The sequence below is a fragment of the Notamacropus eugenii genome, chromosome 4, assembly GCF_028372415.1.
Source record: "Notamacropus eugenii isolate mMacEug1 chromosome 4, mMacEug1.pri_v2, whole genome shotgun sequence".
Lineage (NCBI taxonomy): Eukaryota > Metazoa > Chordata > Mammalia > Diprotodontia > Macropodidae > Notamacropus > Notamacropus eugenii.
The window spans coordinates 205,199,503-205,219,648 of record NC_092875.1 but is presented as its reverse complement, the minus strand read 5'-3'; the positions used below and the strand labels follow the sequence as shown (position 1 = coordinate 205,219,648).

Genomic DNA, 20,146 nt, shown 5'->3' with positions numbered 1-20,146 from the left:
TCTGGTCAGAGAGGGAGTACATCTAACAAAGTCTAATAAGAATATATTTGTCAGATGTGTTACAAATCTATTTGAAAAGTCTATAAAGTCCAAAAGGAGAGGGAAAGTAAACTAATTATGCTTATCTCCTGAGTTAGATACCTCTGAAAGAAACTATAAAGAATGAAGATTAACGATTGAGACATCCAGAAAAAAAATCCAAGAAAAGAGTCAAAAGTGTAAGCCACTGAGGCAAATATCTACTCACAAATGCTCAAAGTAAATTTAGATGACAAATGAGGAATTTGAAGTTTCAATATAAGGAGACAAGTTTGTCCTCATAGGTATCCCTGAGACTTGGTATCATGAAACTTATGACTGAACCATGGCTCGGAATAGCATTGTGTCAAAAAAAAAAAAAAGCATTATGTATTAGAAATGTATAATGAGAGGGAATCTGGGAACCAGAAATGGTCAGCATGGCAGAGAGCATATGTGTGCATAGATCAATGCGGGAAGGTGGGGGGCGCAGAAGTGATTTTTTATCTTTGTAGTATATTACAAACCACCTGGACAAAAGGAAAATTGATGAGGTGCTTGGGAAACGTGTCACAAGTCAAGAATATGTATAATATAGTAGTACTGGGGGACTTCAGTTGTCCAGACATTTGCTAGAACTCTCTTCTTGCCAAAAGCAGAACATGACTTGTCTTAACAATAATTTCATTTCTCTCAAAGGTGGAGGAAACAACAAGGGGAAATTCTCTTTTAAATCTTATTCACACAAGTTTTCAAAAAAGGAAAGAAAACAGAATCTGTAAACTGTAGACCACTGAGCTTGGTTTTGATTCTCTGGGAAATTCTAGAATGGATCATTAAATATGTAATTGACAAATTTTAAGAAGGTTTTCATTGACTTAAAAGTCATAATGATTTCATCAAGAACAGGTCATGCTAGATTAATCTTATTTTGTGTTTTTTTTGACAGTGTTACTATTAAGTAGCAGACAAGGGAAATGATGTATTGTTATAGTTTACCTAGATTTTAACAAAGCTTTTTGATAGTCTCCCATACTTATTCTTTTGGAGGAGAAGGAGGAATATGGACTAGACGATAATATAATTAGACAGATTTTGAACTGATCAGCTGGACTGACTAAATAAATATTTGTTGATGGGGGAAGGGGTAGAGGGGGAAATTAACGTTTATATAGTGCCCACTATGTCTTAAGTACTGTACTCAGCACTGTACAAATATCATCTCATTTGATCCTCACAACACCACTATGAATTGGTACTGTTATTATTCTTTTTTTCAAGCTCAGGAAACTAAACTGAGTAAACAGTGGTTAAGTAACTTGCCCAGGGTCCCATACCTAGTAAGTATCTGAGACTGGATTTGAACTCGGGTCTTCCTGACTCTAGGCCCAGCACTCTATCTGCTGTGCCACCTAGTTACATCCTGCATTGACAAAGACAACTTGACAGAAAGTTTCTAGTGGAGTGCCCCAATTATCTACGCTTGATCCTGTACTGTTTAACACTTTTATCTGCAGAATTTACAGATGGAACAAAACCTGCAAGTATAGGTGACTACCAAAAAATTTTGGTGGTCTTGAGAACTGGGTAGCATTTCAAATTCACCATATCTAAAACAAAACTCATTCTCTTTCACCAGACCCTCCCCTCTTCTAGATTACTCTATATCTATTAAGTGTATTATCTATCATGCTTCCAATCAGCAGGTTTGCACCCCTAGTGTTATATTCAGCTTCTCCCTCTCACCCCTCCTATCCAATCACTTAAGTCTTCTTTCTCCATGTCATATTTATGATTTCATTGTGAGCAGAGACTCAGAAAATAATCACCATCAGTCAAGCCTTTGTCATTTCTCATATAAATTATTATGACACCTCCTGACTGGCCTTCCAGCCTCTAGTCTCTTCAGTCCAATCTTTCCACTATGTCACTATCAAAACGATTTTCCTAAAGTGCAGGTCTGACTACATTCTCTTTAATTAAATTAATTATTTGGAAAGTGTACAAAAGAGGGCAGGGAAGGGCATTGAGTCTAAGTAATAAAATGGGTAGTTGAAGGATTGGGGGTGTTTAACTTAGATAAGAGATGATTTGGGATGGGATAATAAACTGTCCTCATTTATTTGGATGGGTGTCATATAAGAGGCTTTAGATTTGTTTTTGTTGGCCTCGTAAACCACATAGAACCATAAGAAATGAGTTGAATTTTTAAAAAGGCAATTCAGGTTTCCTAGCTATACAAAAGTAAAAAGTGCTGCCTAAGGAAGTTCTCCCTCTTTGGAGGACTTCAAGCAGAAGCTGCATCACCTCTTGTTGGATATGTTATGATGGGAATTCCTTTAGTGGATGGTTTTAACTAGATGGCCCATTAGGATTCCTTTCAACTCTCCAATTCCATGATTCTATGACTTTTCACTCTCCTTCACCATCCATACCTAATCAGTTCTCAACACTGATTGATATATCTCCTTAACATCTCTAACATCTATCCCTTCTCTACTCATACAGCTACCATTCTAGTTCACTTCCTCATCAATTATACCAAAATCTTTCTGATTATTCTCTATGAATGCAGTGTCTCCACTCTCAAATTCATCCTTTAGTAGCTACTAAGTTGATATCAGAATGCAAAAGTGTACCCTTGTCAAAAAGACTATTTTATGGAGGACTCCCACAGGTAAGAGCTCACCTGGTGGTCAGAAGAAGTGATACAAGGACACTCTCAAGGTCTCTCTTAGGAACTTTGGAATTGATTGTGTGACATGGGAGACACTGGCACAGAACTACTCAGCATGGCATGCTCTCATCAGAGAAGGTTCTGTGCCCTATGAGGAAAGCAGAATTAAAGTAGCTCTAAAGAAAGGTGAGATGCACAAATTTAGAGAATCCACCACAAATGTTCACATGGAGCATTTGTCCTTGACCTGTGTGGTAGCACATTCCAAGCTTGTATTGGTCTGATCAGCCATAGTCAGATGCACTGCAACTTGACTCTTACATAGTCAGGTCATTTGGGTCCTCTTCTAGAATGAAGGACAACAGCCATCATAATTTGCAATCTGACTTTCGCTTCACTGCTCAGAAGACTTCATAGGTTTCTATTTTCTCTAGTATAAAATACAGTCTCCTCCGTTTGGCTTTTAAATCTTTTCACAATCCAGATCCAGTGTACCTTTCCAGGATTGTTACACATTATTCCCCTTTACATGTACTTTTGACTAACCAAACTTGCAATCCTCACATCACATATGATGTGATTTCTCATTCTCCATCTTTGAGCAGTCATATAAGTTGTGACCTCTGCTTGGAATGCTATGCTTTCTTGCCTCAACCTTAACAGTTCTTAGTTTCCTTCAAATCTCACTCAAGTACATTCATTACTTAAGCCTTTCACCTTTCTATCTTTATCGATCCTCCTGAAATGACGTCTTATATGTATATGTGTATGTATATATATATATATATATATATACATACACACACATGCTGACTCCTACTTTAAAAGGTTAGCTCCATAATAAGAAGGACTCATTCATTTTTGGTTCTGTATCTACAGTGCCTAAGATAGTATCTGACAAATAGTAAGTATTTAATATATATTTATTGATTGTTGTGAGAGATTCTACAGGCATGGAATAAGCCATATTCATCCAGATGCAACCAAAGTACTGATTTGTTTTGCTTCTTTATTACAAGGTAGGATTCACAAAAAACATGAGATATTTTACCCATGAATTGCTCCATGTTTCCCCTTTTACTTGTGAACATGATTTTTTAAACCTGGTATGAGACTAAATTTGTCTGTAATAAATTCCATCTTATTGAATTTGCCTCAGTCTTCTATGCCGATAAGATCTTCTGAATACTTGTCAATTAATGTGTTAAATATCCCTTGAAAATTTTATTAGCAACCTACCTACAACATCATCCAGGTCACTGATAAAAATATTAAATGGCACAGACATAGATCTCTGGATGAGTGATCTCTTTCTGAGTTGATATCAAACTGTTAGAGACTACCCTTTGGGACTGACTAGTTAATCAGTTCTGAATTTGCTTATTTGTGCTGTCACCTAGACCATCTTGTCCACAAGATTATGCTAACTACGTATAAAATGCTTTGCTGCACTCTAGGTAACTCCACAACATTGTATGTATCTACCACACTAGTGACCCCAAGTGGGGAATGGGGCAGAGGTTATTTTGTCATGGCCTGTTCTTGATTTTTATGACCACTAATTCCTTTTCTAGATGTTCACCAACTCTTCTCTTTATAATATGTTCTAGAGATTTGCTAAATCTGTAAGTCAGCCCCCCTAGTGTACTGTTTTAGGTGCCATTCTGTTTCCTCAATATAGATCTTTCTCTCCCTCTCTCTCCTCTCTCTTTCTCTGTACACACACACAAACATACACACACACATACACACACATACACATGATATACATATATATACATACATAGAATAGATAAATATATACAAATCTAGCTATAGATATCTACATAGGTATAGATATCTATATCTACACCTACATCTATATTTATATCTATCTCTAATGTATATATATCTCTCTCTATATCAGTATCTATCCATCCATCCATCCATCCATCCATCCATCCATCCATCCATCCATCCATCCATCCATCCATCTATCTATCTATCTATCTATCTATCTATCTATCTATCTATCTATCTATCTATCTATCTATCTATCTATCTATCTCATCCATATCTATATATACACGCTCATATAGTGGATTTTCCCAAAGTCTTAGAGAAGATTTAAGCTTTAATAGCCCTAAGACCTTTAGGACACCTTATAAATATACACAAACACAAACATACATGTACATTTTCAAAATTTCCATACACTAACATTATTTACACTCATGACTTTTGCGTGGGAAGAATGCTTCTGAAATGCTTTTTGTTTAAGACATCTATTTCTATTTTAATCTTTTGGGCCTTGAAAACATTTAGTTCTCTGCACAGATACGTTAGAAACTTACAAAAATGTAATTATAGAGTACTTAGGTATGTTTTTCAAGTACTAATCTAATTTACTGTGGAAGTGGTGTGAGGAAAAGGCACACTTGTGAGGATCTTACTGTAGACTACATTTTGGTCTGGGAATTACAAATTGACCTTTCATAGCTTTAGTTCTCATAGGCTTAGTTGTCATAATAATATTTTACCTTGGGCAACATTTGCTTCTGTCCCTCCCTCCCTCCGTTCCTCTCTCTCTCTCTCTCTCTCTCTTTCTCTCTCTCTCTCTCTCTCTCTCATCTATCTCTCTCTATATTGTTAATTAATATAATATGTCCTCATACTAACTATCAGCTGTAAATCAGACCTGAGGTGAACCTGGTGAGGACTACTCATGTGACCCTCCCTGATCGTTGTATATAACCATATTTGTCCTCTCTAGCCCTTCCCATTCATGGAACTTTTCCACTCTATCAAAAGTATACACATACATTATCGTAGATTGGGGTTCTTAACTCAAGGATTCTATGGATAGATTTCAAGTGATCCCTATACTTGGAGTAGGAAAAAAACCCACATTTTTATTCTCACTAAGCTCTAACTGATATTTAGCATTTTCTTCAATTATTTAAAAAGATTATTCTGAGAAGAGGTCGAAAGCCCTCACCTTCAGATTGCCAATGAAGTACAAGACACTAAAATTGTTTAAGTGCCTCAGTCCTGGATTACTGTTTGGGAATTACTTCATGGGATCATAGATCTAGAGGTAGAAAGGATCTCATTGCTAATACGTTACAAATAAAAGCCCACAGTACAGTGAAAGCCCCCAGAATGATGCTGTAAGCCAATTGCCCATTTAATGGTTCTTATGAAACTTGCTTCTCCTGTAATACTCTGTTCCAGTTGTTTGTAATGTCTGTATTTGGGATTTGTCCCTGGCTACTTCATTGAAGCTTTTTTTAATTTTATGTTTTTATTTTTTCCCCTTAGGGTCTTTATCTTTGCTATGAGTCCCATAGAGGTCAGGGTGGGACAGGCTTATGCCACTCATTATTACAGTCACCAGAACTTGGGGTGGTGGGGTGAAACCTCAAATGAGATAAGATTTGTAGAGAGCTCAGTACAATATCTAGGCCATAGTAGGCACTTACTAAATCCTTGTTTCTTTGCCCCCCATCCCTACCTCTCACTTCTCATGGAAAGAGGCAGGTTTAGTATAGGCTTGCCAGAGGGTGGGTTGGTGAGCTATTTATATAAATCAAATTATTTCTTTTTAAAAAACTGGCTTATTGTTATTGTTTTTAATGAACAAACTTAAAAATAATCTGTCTCTTCCCCATCACCTTAATTAGCAAATTAAGAAAACAAAAACAGAAAAATAAAGCCTCGATGACATATTTCCATAAAATTTTGTCTATTTATGGTCTCTTTGAATTCCATGCCTCTGCTTTGTGCTATTTTGTGCTATTGTGGTCATAGGTAGGATAATTATATTCTCTCTCTATTCAGCTGTGTCAGGATTGGTATGAGCTTGGACAGTCTTTTCTATTTAATTAATATAGTAATTCCAGGTTAATAATGACTACTAATTCATTTACTATCCAGGCCGCATTTGAGTAATAACACGTTATAGATGATAACCCAAGTAAATTTGGGGTAGGTTTATGGGGGAGCCATTTTTGGCCAGGCAGACAGTTCTGAATTCCACGGATATTACAAACAAGGTGACTATACTTGTAGGACAGGTCCTGTAAATTGATGAATGCTCATTGCTCAAAACAACTTAAAATGTTTTGTGGTTATTCTCTTGGAGAATAATTTTTTATCTTAAAGCCAATGTATTTTTCTAATCTATTCTCTGTGACAGAAGGAATGTAATCAGTCCAGTCTAATTCCATCAATTTCCTCTTGCAGTGGTTAAGGGTAAAACACAGAAGTTGGACACTGGTATCATAAAGGGTTTCTGATGCCATTATTTTAATCAGCAGGTTGGAAATAATTGTGTGAAGCCTGATAATTTTCCTCTGGACTTCTTCTCAGCCGGAGGACTGGAAATCAAGGATAGATAATTTTTTGCAGGGACAACCTCATTATAAGACAGAGTTCATTTTGGAGATTGTTATATTTTTAGCCAATACTTTTATATGCAACACGGAATTGAATTATACACCTGGGCATCAATGAAGTGTTGATAGTTAAAAGAACATATCATTTAGTTAACAAAGTCACAAATTGAGCAAATAAGTGAAAGTACTTCATGTGAAAAGTGCCTAGTGATTCTTATGAACAACAAACTCCATGTGAATCAGCAATATAATGTGGTAGCCAAAAAAGCTAATAAGATATTAGCCTTTATGAAAAATACACAGTGTCCAGAGAAAAGAAGGTGATGGTCCCACTCTTTTCTACCCTGATCAAACCACTTCTGGTTTAGCACATCTAATTCTAAGTGCCAAATTTTAGAAGCTTAATAGACCAGGATGGATACACTGGAGTGGAATGTTTACAGAGCAGGGTGAGCAGAATGATGAAATTACTTAAAATAATTCTGTGTGAGGATTGAATGAAGAAACTAGGGATGCAATCTGAAGAAGGTGACAGGGGTGATATGACAGTAGTCCTCAAATATTTGAGAAGTCATCATGCAGAAATGATCAAACCTGTCCTGCTTGAATTCAAAGGGTACAAGTAGGATAGATGGGTGGAACTTAACACAGGAGCAAACCTGTGCTTAGCATAAAAAAATAGCAACAAATGAACCCAGTGATCCTAGTAGTTAGAGCTAGACAAAAACAGAATAGTTGCCTCAGAGGAGTGGTGAGTTATACCTCCCTGGAGGTGAAAATACAAGATGAGCCCTCCTCTGTTTCATTGTAGAGATGATTCATGATTCGGTTTGAGATGGAATGAGGTAACCTTCTAACTCTAAGAATCTAGGAATTTAACTGAGATTGGCATCAACCTATCATCAATAAAAAATGATATGTCCCCGAGTAGATTTTATACATAAGCCGAGAAATGGCAATGAGATATATGTTAGGGCTACAGAAAGGAGTTTGCACCAAGGACTGGCGGTTATGTGGAGGCAAATTTTAAGCTTACTTAGAGGAATAACTTTTTAACCATTCAGGTTGTTCCAAAATGCAGCAAACTAACTTACAAGGTAGAGAGCTCAATCCTACTTGAAGTATTTAAGCAGAGACTGGATGATCACCTGTCAGAGATATTCTGTGAAGGACTTTCTCCTTTGGTTAGAGGTTCAAATAAATGATGACTTAAGATGATTTCATCGATATCTATCAATTGATCTATTTATCCATCTATCATTCTGAGCACAATTTCATAAAATATGCTTCAAGTAGGAAGACCATGCACAGAAAATAACTGCATCAAAATGTACAGTAATATGCTGTTTGGTGACTTACTGTAGGATAGTCATAAACAAAGTGCACAGAAGAAACAGGGAAGCACAATTTCAGCAATTTAGTAGTGTTATTGTGTAATGCCAAGAAAACTAGCTGTAGACAGACTAACCTGGCATGCAACACTAGGATGTAGATCAATCCATTGGCAAGAATTTATTAAATGACTACTACGCTCCAGATGTGGTGTTCAGACAAGAGTCATTGCCAGGGGATTGAGTTATGCTACTCCTATTACACCTTCCGTGGTGAAAAATCTTTTGGAAAATGATGACACTTTAACTTGTGAGGCACTGATGGAATCTATTACAGCAGAGCATGCTGCTTACATCACACTGATAGACAGCAACATTATTCTAATCAGTCCAACAGATGAGACAATATTCTGAGGAATAAATAGAGAAGTGGAAGAATTACAAACTTAAAAATGGATAGATGGCAAAACATCCAAGTTTAATGTCTATCTCTTAATATAAGTGAACAATTATATTCTAAATGAAAATAGGAGATGTAAAAAATGGAAGAATTGGAAACTTCAGTATTGATGCATCTGATCACCAGTTGCATTAGAAATGCTTGACACACTAATCACAGGATTTTTTGGCAATAAATTTTGCCAGAGTGATGTCACAGTGCTAATAATTGCATTGCTTAGAACATGTCCAAATGACCATGAACTTTGCAATAAATGTCATCTTCTTTGTGAAAAAGTTAAGATAATAATGTAATTCAAGGTGATGGTTACTCTTTGTCATGATGACAACTTTGGAACAGTAAAATACAACTGAATAATATATACTCTTTTTTTTTAAAAAAAAAGCATGACTTTTTTTTGGTCAGAAGCATTATAACATAGGGCTGCGAGGTGGGCAGTGGATAGAATGCTTGGCCTGGAGTCAGGAAGACTCATCTTTCTGAGTTCATATCTGCCCTCAGATATTTACTAGCTGTGTGACCCTGGGCAAGTCACTTAACCCTATTTGTCTACATTTCCTCATCTGTAAAGTGACCTGGAGAAGGAAATTGCAAACTACTCCGGTATCTTTACTAAGAAAACACCAAATTGGATCACACAGAGTGGGACACAATTAAAACAGCTAAATAAAAAGAAAAAAAACCAATTAACTGTCTGATTCTGGGGAAGTAACTTAATCTCTTTTATTTTAATTTTGTTCTTTCTAAAGTGAAGAGAGCGGCAATGCTTACTTACTGGGAGGGTATAAGGATCCAGAGAGATAATGTACATGAAACACTTTATATAATGCTAAGGGATTATGTGTGGACATTAATTTTTAAAGACACATTTTTATCCATGCATAACACTATAATCTTTAATTCTTGAAAAATAATGGTATATATTGGAATTGTTCCAATGCTTAAGAATTACAACAACCCAAAATGTTCTTTTCTGTATAAATATTTAAAAGTAATGAATTCAAAACTAATAAAACTCATTTCAAATTTATATTTTGTTTTTTTCCTCAGTTACATGTAGAAACAATTTGTAACATTTTTTAAAATTTGAGTTCCAAATTCTCTCTCTACCTCCATTCCCTTCTCCTTGAGATGTTAAGCAATCTGATATGTTATACATGTGCAATCATATAAAATATATTTCTATCTTAGTTATTTTATTAAAGAAAAACTTGAACTGAAAAAGAAAGAATGAAAGAAAGGAAGGAAGAAATGAAAAATAGAATTGCTTTTAGTTGCATTCAGGCTCCATCAGGTTTTTCTCTGGAGGTGAAATAACATTTCTCATCATGAGTCTTTTGGGATTATATTGGATCACTATATTGCTAAGAATAGTTGTCACTCACAGTTGTTTACTGTATAATATTGCTGGTACTGTGTACAATATCCTCCTGGTTCTGCTCACTTTACTCTGCATCAGTTCATGTACTTTCCAAGTTTTTCTGAAATCATTCTGCTTGTCTTTTCTTATAGCATAATGGTTTTCCATCATATTCATGTACCACAACTTGTTCAGTCATTTCTCAATTGATGGACATCCCTTCAATTTCCAATACTTAGACACCACAAAAAGAGCTGCTATAAACATTTGTGTACAAATAGGTCCTTTTCATTTTTTAAAAAAATCTAGACCTAGCAGTGGTATTTATTACTGAATCAAAGGGTATGCACAGTTTCACAGCATAGTTGCAAATTGCTTTCCAGGTTGGATTAAATCACAACTCTCCTAATAATGCATTAGTTTCCCAATTTCCCCACATTCCCTCCAGCAAATATAATTTTCTTTTTTTTGTCATATTAGCCAGTCTAACAGATATGAGGTAGTATCTCTAGTTGTTTTAATTTGCATTTCTCTAATTAATAGTAATTTAGAGCATTTTTAAAATGTAATTGTTGAGAGCTTTGATTTCTTCACCTAAAAAGACGCGTTCATATCCTTTGATCATTTATCAATTGTGGAATGATTTGTGTTCTTATAAATTTGATTCAGTTGTTTATATATTTGAGAAATGGCCTTTATCAGAGATGCTTGCTATAAAATTTTTCCTTCCAATTTTCTGCTTTTCTTCTAATCTTGATTGTGTTGATTTTGCTTGGGCAAAACCTTTTAAATTTAATATAATCAAAATTATCTGTTTTACATCTGTAATGCTCTTTATCTCTTCTTTGCTCTTAAATTCTACCCTTATTCATATATCTGACAAATAAACTATTTTATGCTTCCCTAATTTGCTTATGATATCACCCTTTATGTATATGGTATATGGTGTAAGATGTTGGTCTATACCTTGTTTCTGCTATAATATTTTCCAGTTTTCTCAGCAATTTTTGTCTTATCCCCAAATCTTGGATCTTTGGGTTTACCAAACCCTGAATTACTATAGTCATTTACTACAATGTATTTTGTACCTAATCTATTCTACTGATCCACCACTCTATTTCATAGCCAGAGCCAGTTGGTTTTGATGATTACCACTTTGCAATACAGTTTAATATTTGGTATCACTTGGCCACTTACCTTCACATTTTATTTTCGTTGATTTCCTTGATATTTCTAACCTTTTCAATTAAAATTTTTAATGATTGTCTTTGAATTAGAAACAATAAGCTATAAAAAAGCTTCACTAAATAATTAAAAATTATTTTATGCTTTTTTTCAGGTCCTTAACCATTTACACAAAAAACTGAAAAATATGTCAAAGAAGTCAGAGGCATCAAAGAAAAAGGTGAAGTTTCACATATTCACAATATTTCATCCCTAAGCATCCTTTCCATTTTGACTGCAAATCTTACAGTATATTTATTCTTAATTAACATTCCAATAATTTGATATCCTAACATAAACTTTTAACTTAAATATCTTCATTAGACATTAGGGCAGTAAGTTCACATAAAGAGAAGGAAAACACAAATAAATGTATAATAGAGTTAACCCTGGGAGGAGTTAAATGTATTTTTTTTTTAGAGGATATTGGCCCTTAAAGGAGAAGTGGGTAGGAGTGATTACAATCAGAATAGAGAGAGTCATTCCCCAATTAACTTGTGATAAATTCTTTCCCTTCTACATTATTCCCATTGTACCATTTCAAACTCTTCCAGAAAGGCATTGCTTTATTTCTTGGCATGTGAGTATTTGAGTACTATGATGCCCTCACTCCTCTGCAAAAAAGACTTCAGGCTATCTTTGATTTTTGCAGTCTCATGTGTGTGCATGGTCAGAGAAGAGACTATGGATGGGTGTACAAACAATTGCAGAGGAAATTATCTCTTTGCTATTGTCTTTCCTGCTAAATGAATTCTAGTCTAAACAAGTCTCCTTTGATTAATGTTAAAACATACAGCTGACCAATTTTTATTTATTTTGCAAGGCTTTATATTTTCAAGAAACACTGCATTCTCTGGAATTAAACCATCTTGACTCTTGCTTTGACAGTATTTATCTGATTTCTCTTTGGCACAGAATAACCAGGATTTCAGGCAGTATAATCGTGATGATGGAGGGGGACATATGTCTAATTATTTTTACCTGTAAGGGTAGTCATACTTTCTTACAGATTTTCTATTCTATTTTTCTCAAATTGAATATTTTAGGTAAAAGATTTCATTAGTGGGAGAAATAGGATTGTGCTACACAAAATTATCTTTCATACAAAATAGTAGTGTAAAAGAACAATTTATAGAACTAGAGCATCTTAGCATCGGCAGGAAACCTAGAAATTATAAGTACTTCAACTTGTTAATGAATGTAGAAAATTCTGATACCATACAGTATCTCAGAGGGATGAAACTTCTGTTATAATGTTTAGTGATGGTGAACTTATTACATCAATTATGTTCTATTCTAGTTTTGAAAATTGTTTTTCATGTCTTCTGTATTTTCATCCTATTTGGTTCAAGATATAACTGATCCTTCCTCCATTTAGAAGGCTACTCCTTATAACAAAGAATGAAAAAAATGCATCTCAGCAAGATTAATCAGGTTAGATAATATATATGTGGTTCCTTACTTATAATCTCCACCTCTTCACAAACGAGAAGGAAGTACATCCTCATATTTCTTCTTCATGAACAAGATTGGTCGTTATAGTTACATATATATCAGTTTCCATCTTTTCTTTCTATTTATATTAGTCTAATCAATGTGCATGTTGTTTTTCCTTGTTATACTTACTTTATTTTGCATCAGTTCATATGTCTTCATTTTCTTCCCTTTGTTCTTTATATTTAATATTTTTAATGACATGCAATATTCCATAGCATTCAGGTGCTATAACTTTTTTAGCCATTACCCAGTAGATGACCATGTATTTTGTTTCCATTTTAAGCTATGAAAAATAGTTACAAAGTTTTTGGTGTATATTGGACCTTTTCTCTCCTTTGTATCTTTGACCTCCTAGGAGCATTTGCTCAGTGTTGTGGATTCTGGGTCAAAGGATATGTAACTGTACATTTTGCTCACTTATGATAATTCCAAATGGCTTTCCAAAATGTTTGGATCAATTCACAAGCCAGACATCAAGTTGTTAATATTTTTGCTTGTCTACTGTCCCTTTAATATTGATTATTTATGTCTTTTCCGTCCTTGTCAACCCATTATATTTTTAAACAATTCCAATTTCTAGAAAGTTCTTCTTTTGATTAAATGAAAAATTGCTTCCAGATTGCTAGATAATTTAAATATCCTTTAGCCCATCAAGTATTCTTTCCGGGACACAGCGTCCTGATCTCTTGACCTGGACTTGTCACTTTTTTTTGATACACCTCTTAAAATACTGTCACTCGCATTGAATGTAATGTTCCCCCATAGTTTGGTCAGTTTATGCTATGGCTGACCTATTACCTCTTTGATTCTGAACATTGTATTTCTGTTAATGCAGCCTAAGTTTTCATTACTTTTTGACCAACACCTCTTAAAAGTGACTCATAATGAGTTTTCAATCAGTAAATGATCCTTTTTTAAAAACACAAACAATCGTAAAGTCACTTTGAAGAAACTAATATTTCAAAACCTTTTATTCCATTGTAGTTGATATTTAACCCCAAGTGGAAGATTATATATTTTATTCCTGTTAAATTTCATAGTGTTAATTTGGGCTCATTGTTGCTGAAGCTCCTCTAAATCCTTTTGGATCCTGATTTGTGCCATTCAGTACAGAAGTTTTCACACTGAAAGTCAACTAGGAAATTTATGAGGTATGCTCCAAGCTTAAAAACTTAACGGGATATTCCTTTAGATATTCCATTAGTAAGATATTACTGTTAGATGAGAATACACAGGGGATTCAGTGTCATATCCAATGAATAGTTATAGAAACTGAACAGCAATTTGAGAAATACATCAGACTTGGAGAGAATATACCATGAAAGAAAAGTATTCTAGCATTTTAGCACTCAAGACATATAATAAGGAAAAATTTGGGTGAAGTATCATATGCATTATAATTTTGAAAACATAGACTTCAAAGAGCTCAGAGAAAGAATAGATAAGATCCAATGGGTCTAAAATTCTACAGTGTTGTCATAAGAGGTGAGGGAAGTAATCAGTGACGAAATGGTAACATAAGAAAACCACATGATTCTAATGAAGAAATGGAATGACTGACTAAAGTAACTGATTTAGATGTAGAAGGAATTCATCAGACAACTTAAATGTTAAAAAGACCACTTAGAAAATGGATTCTCCACAGTTTTGACTTCTATAAACCTTTCTGTACCAGCTATTCAGCCTGAAAGAAAATAAGTCTAGGCTTCACCATGCATATATACAAAAGTAATGAGATTAATAACTTCTAAAATGGTCATAATTTTATTCATTATTTAATCACATTTTCCACTCACTTTTACTTTTGGAATGCTTTAATATAATTTTATGTTGATTTACCAAATAGTTGCCATATTTCAAGATTTTTATGCCCTCTGGGGGATATATGTATTCCCAGGTGGTTGAATCCCTGCCATCAAAGATAGAAACAAGGACTGGGAACTGAGGATGAATAAAAAATGAGTGACATGGTTCTATTAAAATAATGAAAAAATTGAAACTAGTAATAAGTATAAAGAACAAAGGAAATAACTCTTTTAGCCATTTTGGAAGCAAGTTTGGGAGGACAGGAAGATGATAACTGATAACTCACACTTAAGAGAAAATAGAACTACTCGATTCTAATTTTATTTCTATTTCTTCTGCCAAAAAGAATCTTTGAAATAGGAAATAGAGATTAAAAATGATAAGCAGTAAATGAGACAATAGCCTTAAGGGCTCTCAATGAGAATTAGAATGAGACAATCAAATATAATATTATAGTAGCTGATAAATCTAAATATACCAAATCTATGGTGAGACCTATGTTTGGTAAAATCTGAGAGAAACAGAAAACGAATGGTAAGAAATTAGGTTTAGAGCAACAACTTACAACTTATAGTAGGTCAATAAGCAAGCCCTTTATTAAGTGTCTACTATATTCCAGTCATCGTGGAAAGTGATGGGGATACAAAGTAAATGCAGAAGACAGTCCTTTCTTTCAAGAAGCTCCTAGTTTAATGGGTTAGAAAGCATTCACACAACTAAGTACAAATGAGCTATATACAAGATAAAGAAGATCATCAACACAGAGAAATCTGAAAAGACTTATTGTACAAAGTAAGATTTTAGTTGGTACTTGAGGGAATGTGAAGAAGAGAGGAGGAAGGACAGATTTCCATGCATAGGGACAACCTGTGAAAATGTGCGGAGCTGAGAAACAGAATGTCTTATTTAAGGACCAGCAAGGAGACTGGGGTTCTTGGATCAAAGAGTACAGAAAGTAAATCAGATGTAAGAATATTGGAAATATAGGAGGGAGCCCAGTTATTAAGGACTTTGAGCCCCAGAGGATTTTATGTTCCATCTTGGAGGTGATAAGGAGCTATTGGAGTTTATTAAATAGGGGTATATGTAACATGGTCAAACCTGCATTTTTTGACAGCTGAATGGATGAGGGACTGGAATGGAAAGTGCAGCAGCACTATAAGGCAAAACAATTGTGACAGTTGTGAGAACTGTGATCAGTACAATGACTATTCATGATTCCAGATGACTGATGATGGAACATACAATCCACCTCCTGAAAGAGATGGGAGAAATTTGCTTGACTATATATATATTATAAAGGATTTGTTTTTCTTTTCTCCTTTGTCAGTGGGGTGAGAAATAAGACTTCTTTTAATTTAAAAAATTAACAATAGGGAGATTAGGTGTGCTACAGAGGTGAGATGTTGCATGTACTTTCAGATAGAGTCACTCTATGTTTAGTTTTACTTTGTTCCAAGAGATCTCTCATAGAGTTGAGGTATAATCTGTACATGTTTGTAATATGAAAATAAAGCATATCAACAAAATTTTAAAAACAGAAAGAAAAACAGTTAGTCTAATCAGTATGGAAAACAATTTGGAATTGTATCCCAAATGCCACTAAATGATACAGTATTTGATTCAGCAAAACTGTATTATGTATATGTAAATACACACACACACACACATATATATCATTTCAAAGAGAGTGAAAATAAAGGGAAAGGAATCATGCACACAAATATTTCTTGCAGAACCTTTTGTGTTAGCAAAGAACTAGAAACATATAGATGCCCATCTAATGGGAATGTCTGGTCAAACTATGGTATACAGAATGGATTATTATTTTATCACCAGAACTGATGAAAATGAAGAATTCAGAGATTTTGAAAATACTTGTGTAAATAATTGAATTGTTTTTCAGTGGCAAGGACAGCAGTTAGGTAATATAAATTTATATGTGACTCAATCATTTAGCACGTAAATCAAAATGGTGATCTTCGAAGATCAGTTTATACTTTAAAGGAACCTTCAATCTCAATGGTGTTCTGGGTATTCAATTTAAGAAACTGGATTGGGGGTTAATAACAGTACTTGCCTCATCGATTTGTTGTGAGCATTAGATATTTGTAAAGTGATTAGCACAGTCCTTGCTATGTAGTAGGTGCTACATAAATACTTATCCTTTCTCTTTCCCCTTTTAGCTACCATTAATGATCATACCTTCAAGATCCTAGACTAGCATTTGTACTACATAAAAAATTAGAGATAGAATTAAGGAGGTAGACAGCCCTTGCCAGTAACAAGATCTATAGGTATGACAGAGTGAAGGAGAAGAAAGGAGGAATATAAACAGAATTCCAGTGGCTACCAGACAGAGGTGAAAATTTCTCATGTTCATATTTGATACAATTAAAATTAAACACATTAAATATTCACTATATGTAAGACACAGTATTAGGTACTAGGAAGTTAAAGAAAAATAAAACAAATTATAAAAAAAAGCCCCAGTAAGATCTTAAGGAATTTGCATTGTTTTTGTGGCATGTAACATATGCATAGATAACATAGGTAAATACAAAGTATGTATAAAGTTATTTCAAGAGAGACAATTCTAGCAATTGGAGGTATTGTGGAAAGTCTTCAGCAGAAAGCAGCAAGTAAGCTTTATTTTGAAGGAACATAGATGTTCTGTAAGGTGGAAATGAAGAGAAATGGGAGACAGTTATGAGTATGGAGCCAAGAGATGACTCTGCCTTTGATCTTGACTTCATAATGTCAGTTAGGTGACACAGAGCATATAGTGCTAGACCTGCATTCAAGAAAAACTAAATTTAAATCCGGTCACGTCCACTTACTATCTGTGTGACCCTGGCAAGTCACTTAAACCTCTGTCTGCCCTCATTTGTCAAGTGGGAAAGATAATAATGCCTATACCCCAGAACTGTGTGAGGATCAAGAGACAATATTTGTAAAACTATTTGTAAACTTTAAGGTGCCATACAAATATTGTTCAGTTGCTATATAAATGTTAGCTGTTACTGTAAGTTTTGAGAAAGAGTAATCTATTATACTTATCTTTTCTCTCTCATCAGCTGTTTATTCCTCATCCTACTGCAGTCATTTCCTTTCCTGTAATTCCGCTGAAAGTACTATCTTTAAATTCACCAATAATTTAAAAAAAATTAAGTTGTTAGTTTTATATGCCTGACGTCTCTTGAATTTTTTTCTTCTAACATCATGTTTACACTTCTATTGACAAAGAAGGAGCTTTGAAGTGTAATATGATACATGAGACTGCACTGTGCTTGAAGAGTGTCTGTAGCTGAACATATTAGGCACTTCATGAGTGCTTATTGATTGACTGACTGTCCTTATATTTAGTTGTTTGCAGTTGGGCCCAGGATTTTGAGACAGCCACATGTATCATAATAGAAATATAAGGCTTATTACCAACATAGAAAACATTAATACAACGCACTCAATCATGTAAAAATCATGCAAGAAAACATGTACTTCTACTTCATTACCACCCTTAGGGTTAACTCAGGGGGAATTAGACTGCATGGACTCTGGCTATGGTCAAAAGACAAGAATTCAAATACCACTTCTGATGACTATTACCTGTGTGACCCTGGACAAATTGATTCCCATCCAATTGGGACCAAATCTGTGGTCCCAAGTTTCTTCATTTTAAAATGATGTAGTTGGACTAGGTGGCCTCTGAGCTCCCTTCCAGCTCTAATTATGAAATTGTGATCCTGAATTGTACTTGGATAGGCACAGTAGCTGTTTGATTTTTATGCTGAAGGAGCTTGACTCTTTTGAAAATTCATGAATATTAGGTAAGTAAATACTTTACTTTTGGTCTTGGAGACTTCATGCATGGATATATCAGTCCTTCTATCTATTTTGAACTTCATTTTCCCCTCTGACTTGATCGTTCTCCCTTCTGCAATGAAAGAGCACAGTTTAAACAGACTGAATTCATGAGTTGAATTTATTCCTAACTTTTTTTCTCATTGCAATACTTTGAAATTGGCTTATAGGCTTTGCATAAACATAATGTGCTTGCCCTTCCCTCTGCCCCCATCTCATGATGTACATATCTGTGAAAAAATTTTCAATCTCTCTTTATAATATCCTGACATATGCTAAAGAAGATGGAAAATTGGACTTATTCTGAGGAAGAGGATCACTGAAAATTTTATAATTGTCTCCTACAGGATGAAATAAAAGGAAATGAGCTTTTGTTGAAGCAAGAAAGTTGGGCGAGGGATAGACAAGGTTCCTTCTTAAGATCCTTCCAAGTTTTACATACTAGAACAGTCATTAATTCTTTTGGTCTAAGTTACTTGATAAATTATTTTGCTTAATACAAAATTCCAGAGAAATTGAATTGTTCCCATCTGTCAGATAGATCTTTGAATATCTGCTTATCTTTTGAGCAAAGTTTCATCAGATCTTTTGCTAGCAACATTTTTTGTTACCAGCATCTTCACATGCCTTGAACAAAGCTCATCTCCAAAGAAGAAAAGTAATAGAATTTAATGCATCAGACATTTACAGTAAAGAAATAAAAGGGAGAAAAGAGACAAGCTTAGAAAGAATCCACTACCAAGTTTAATAAGAATCCATGTAGAGATTTAATGCACTTCCCATATCAGCATTTTCCTCCATCAAATGATTTTCTCTAATACACTGAATGGAAAAAAATGGTGTAAGTGAGGAGCAAACATAACAGGTATAACTATGGCTCTAATACAACAAGAACAACAAAACCCCAACCCTGTAAGAAGTAGTAAAAAATCATCAAAGAAAACAAGCTCCTTCTTTACCAGAGGTGAGCTTTCTAAGTCACATTCTGATTTTTCAAAGGAGAAAAAAACACAGGAAAATAGAAGGTAAATTTTCCCATCAATATCTGTGGAAAACAATTCATAATTGGAGGTTAACATTAGGATTGAGTGAAGTATCTTTTGAATAGTTTATGTGTTCTAGCTTTTGTGCCAACTTCCACTTATTTCTTAGATTTGAGATCATAATTAATCTTTTTCAGAAGCAAAATGTAGTAGATGCTTAACAGATATTGAGCCAAGTAGGCACCTGTTTGTTGAAATGGAACAAAAATGCACTGCAATGACTAGGTCATCAACTTAATGTGTGAAGAAGTCTCTTGTACCTTAGTTGGATGGTAAATGTCTTTTTTCTCCCTGAATCTAACAGCCAAGAAGCATTGATAAACTAAAAGAAATCTGTATATAAGTTTTCTATTACATGGACCTTGGGTAAAAACAATCATTTCTATTATTGCTCTTTATCTATTAGAAATTTCTTGCTTTTTATCATATATCTTTTGTGAGCAAAATGCATCTGTCAGGGACCAGCATTCAGTGGTATCAGGTGACCTTGCTA

General features: G+C 34.5%; 1 protein-coding gene across 2 annotated transcripts in view; it reads left to right on the top strand.

Moving 5' to 3' along the window:
* Window positions 1-20,146, top strand: part of GALR1 (galanin receptor 1) — an 86,222-nt gene that overhangs the window by 4,971 nt on the left and 61,105 nt on the right. For both annotated transcript variants that reach the window (XM_072604060.1, XM_072604059.1), the window contains exon 2: window positions 11,562-11,627. In XM_072604060.1, the coding sequence (XP_072460161.1) occupies window positions 11,562-11,627 (66 nt within the window). The remainder of the gene's footprint in view (window positions 1-11,561; window positions 11,628-20,146) is intronic.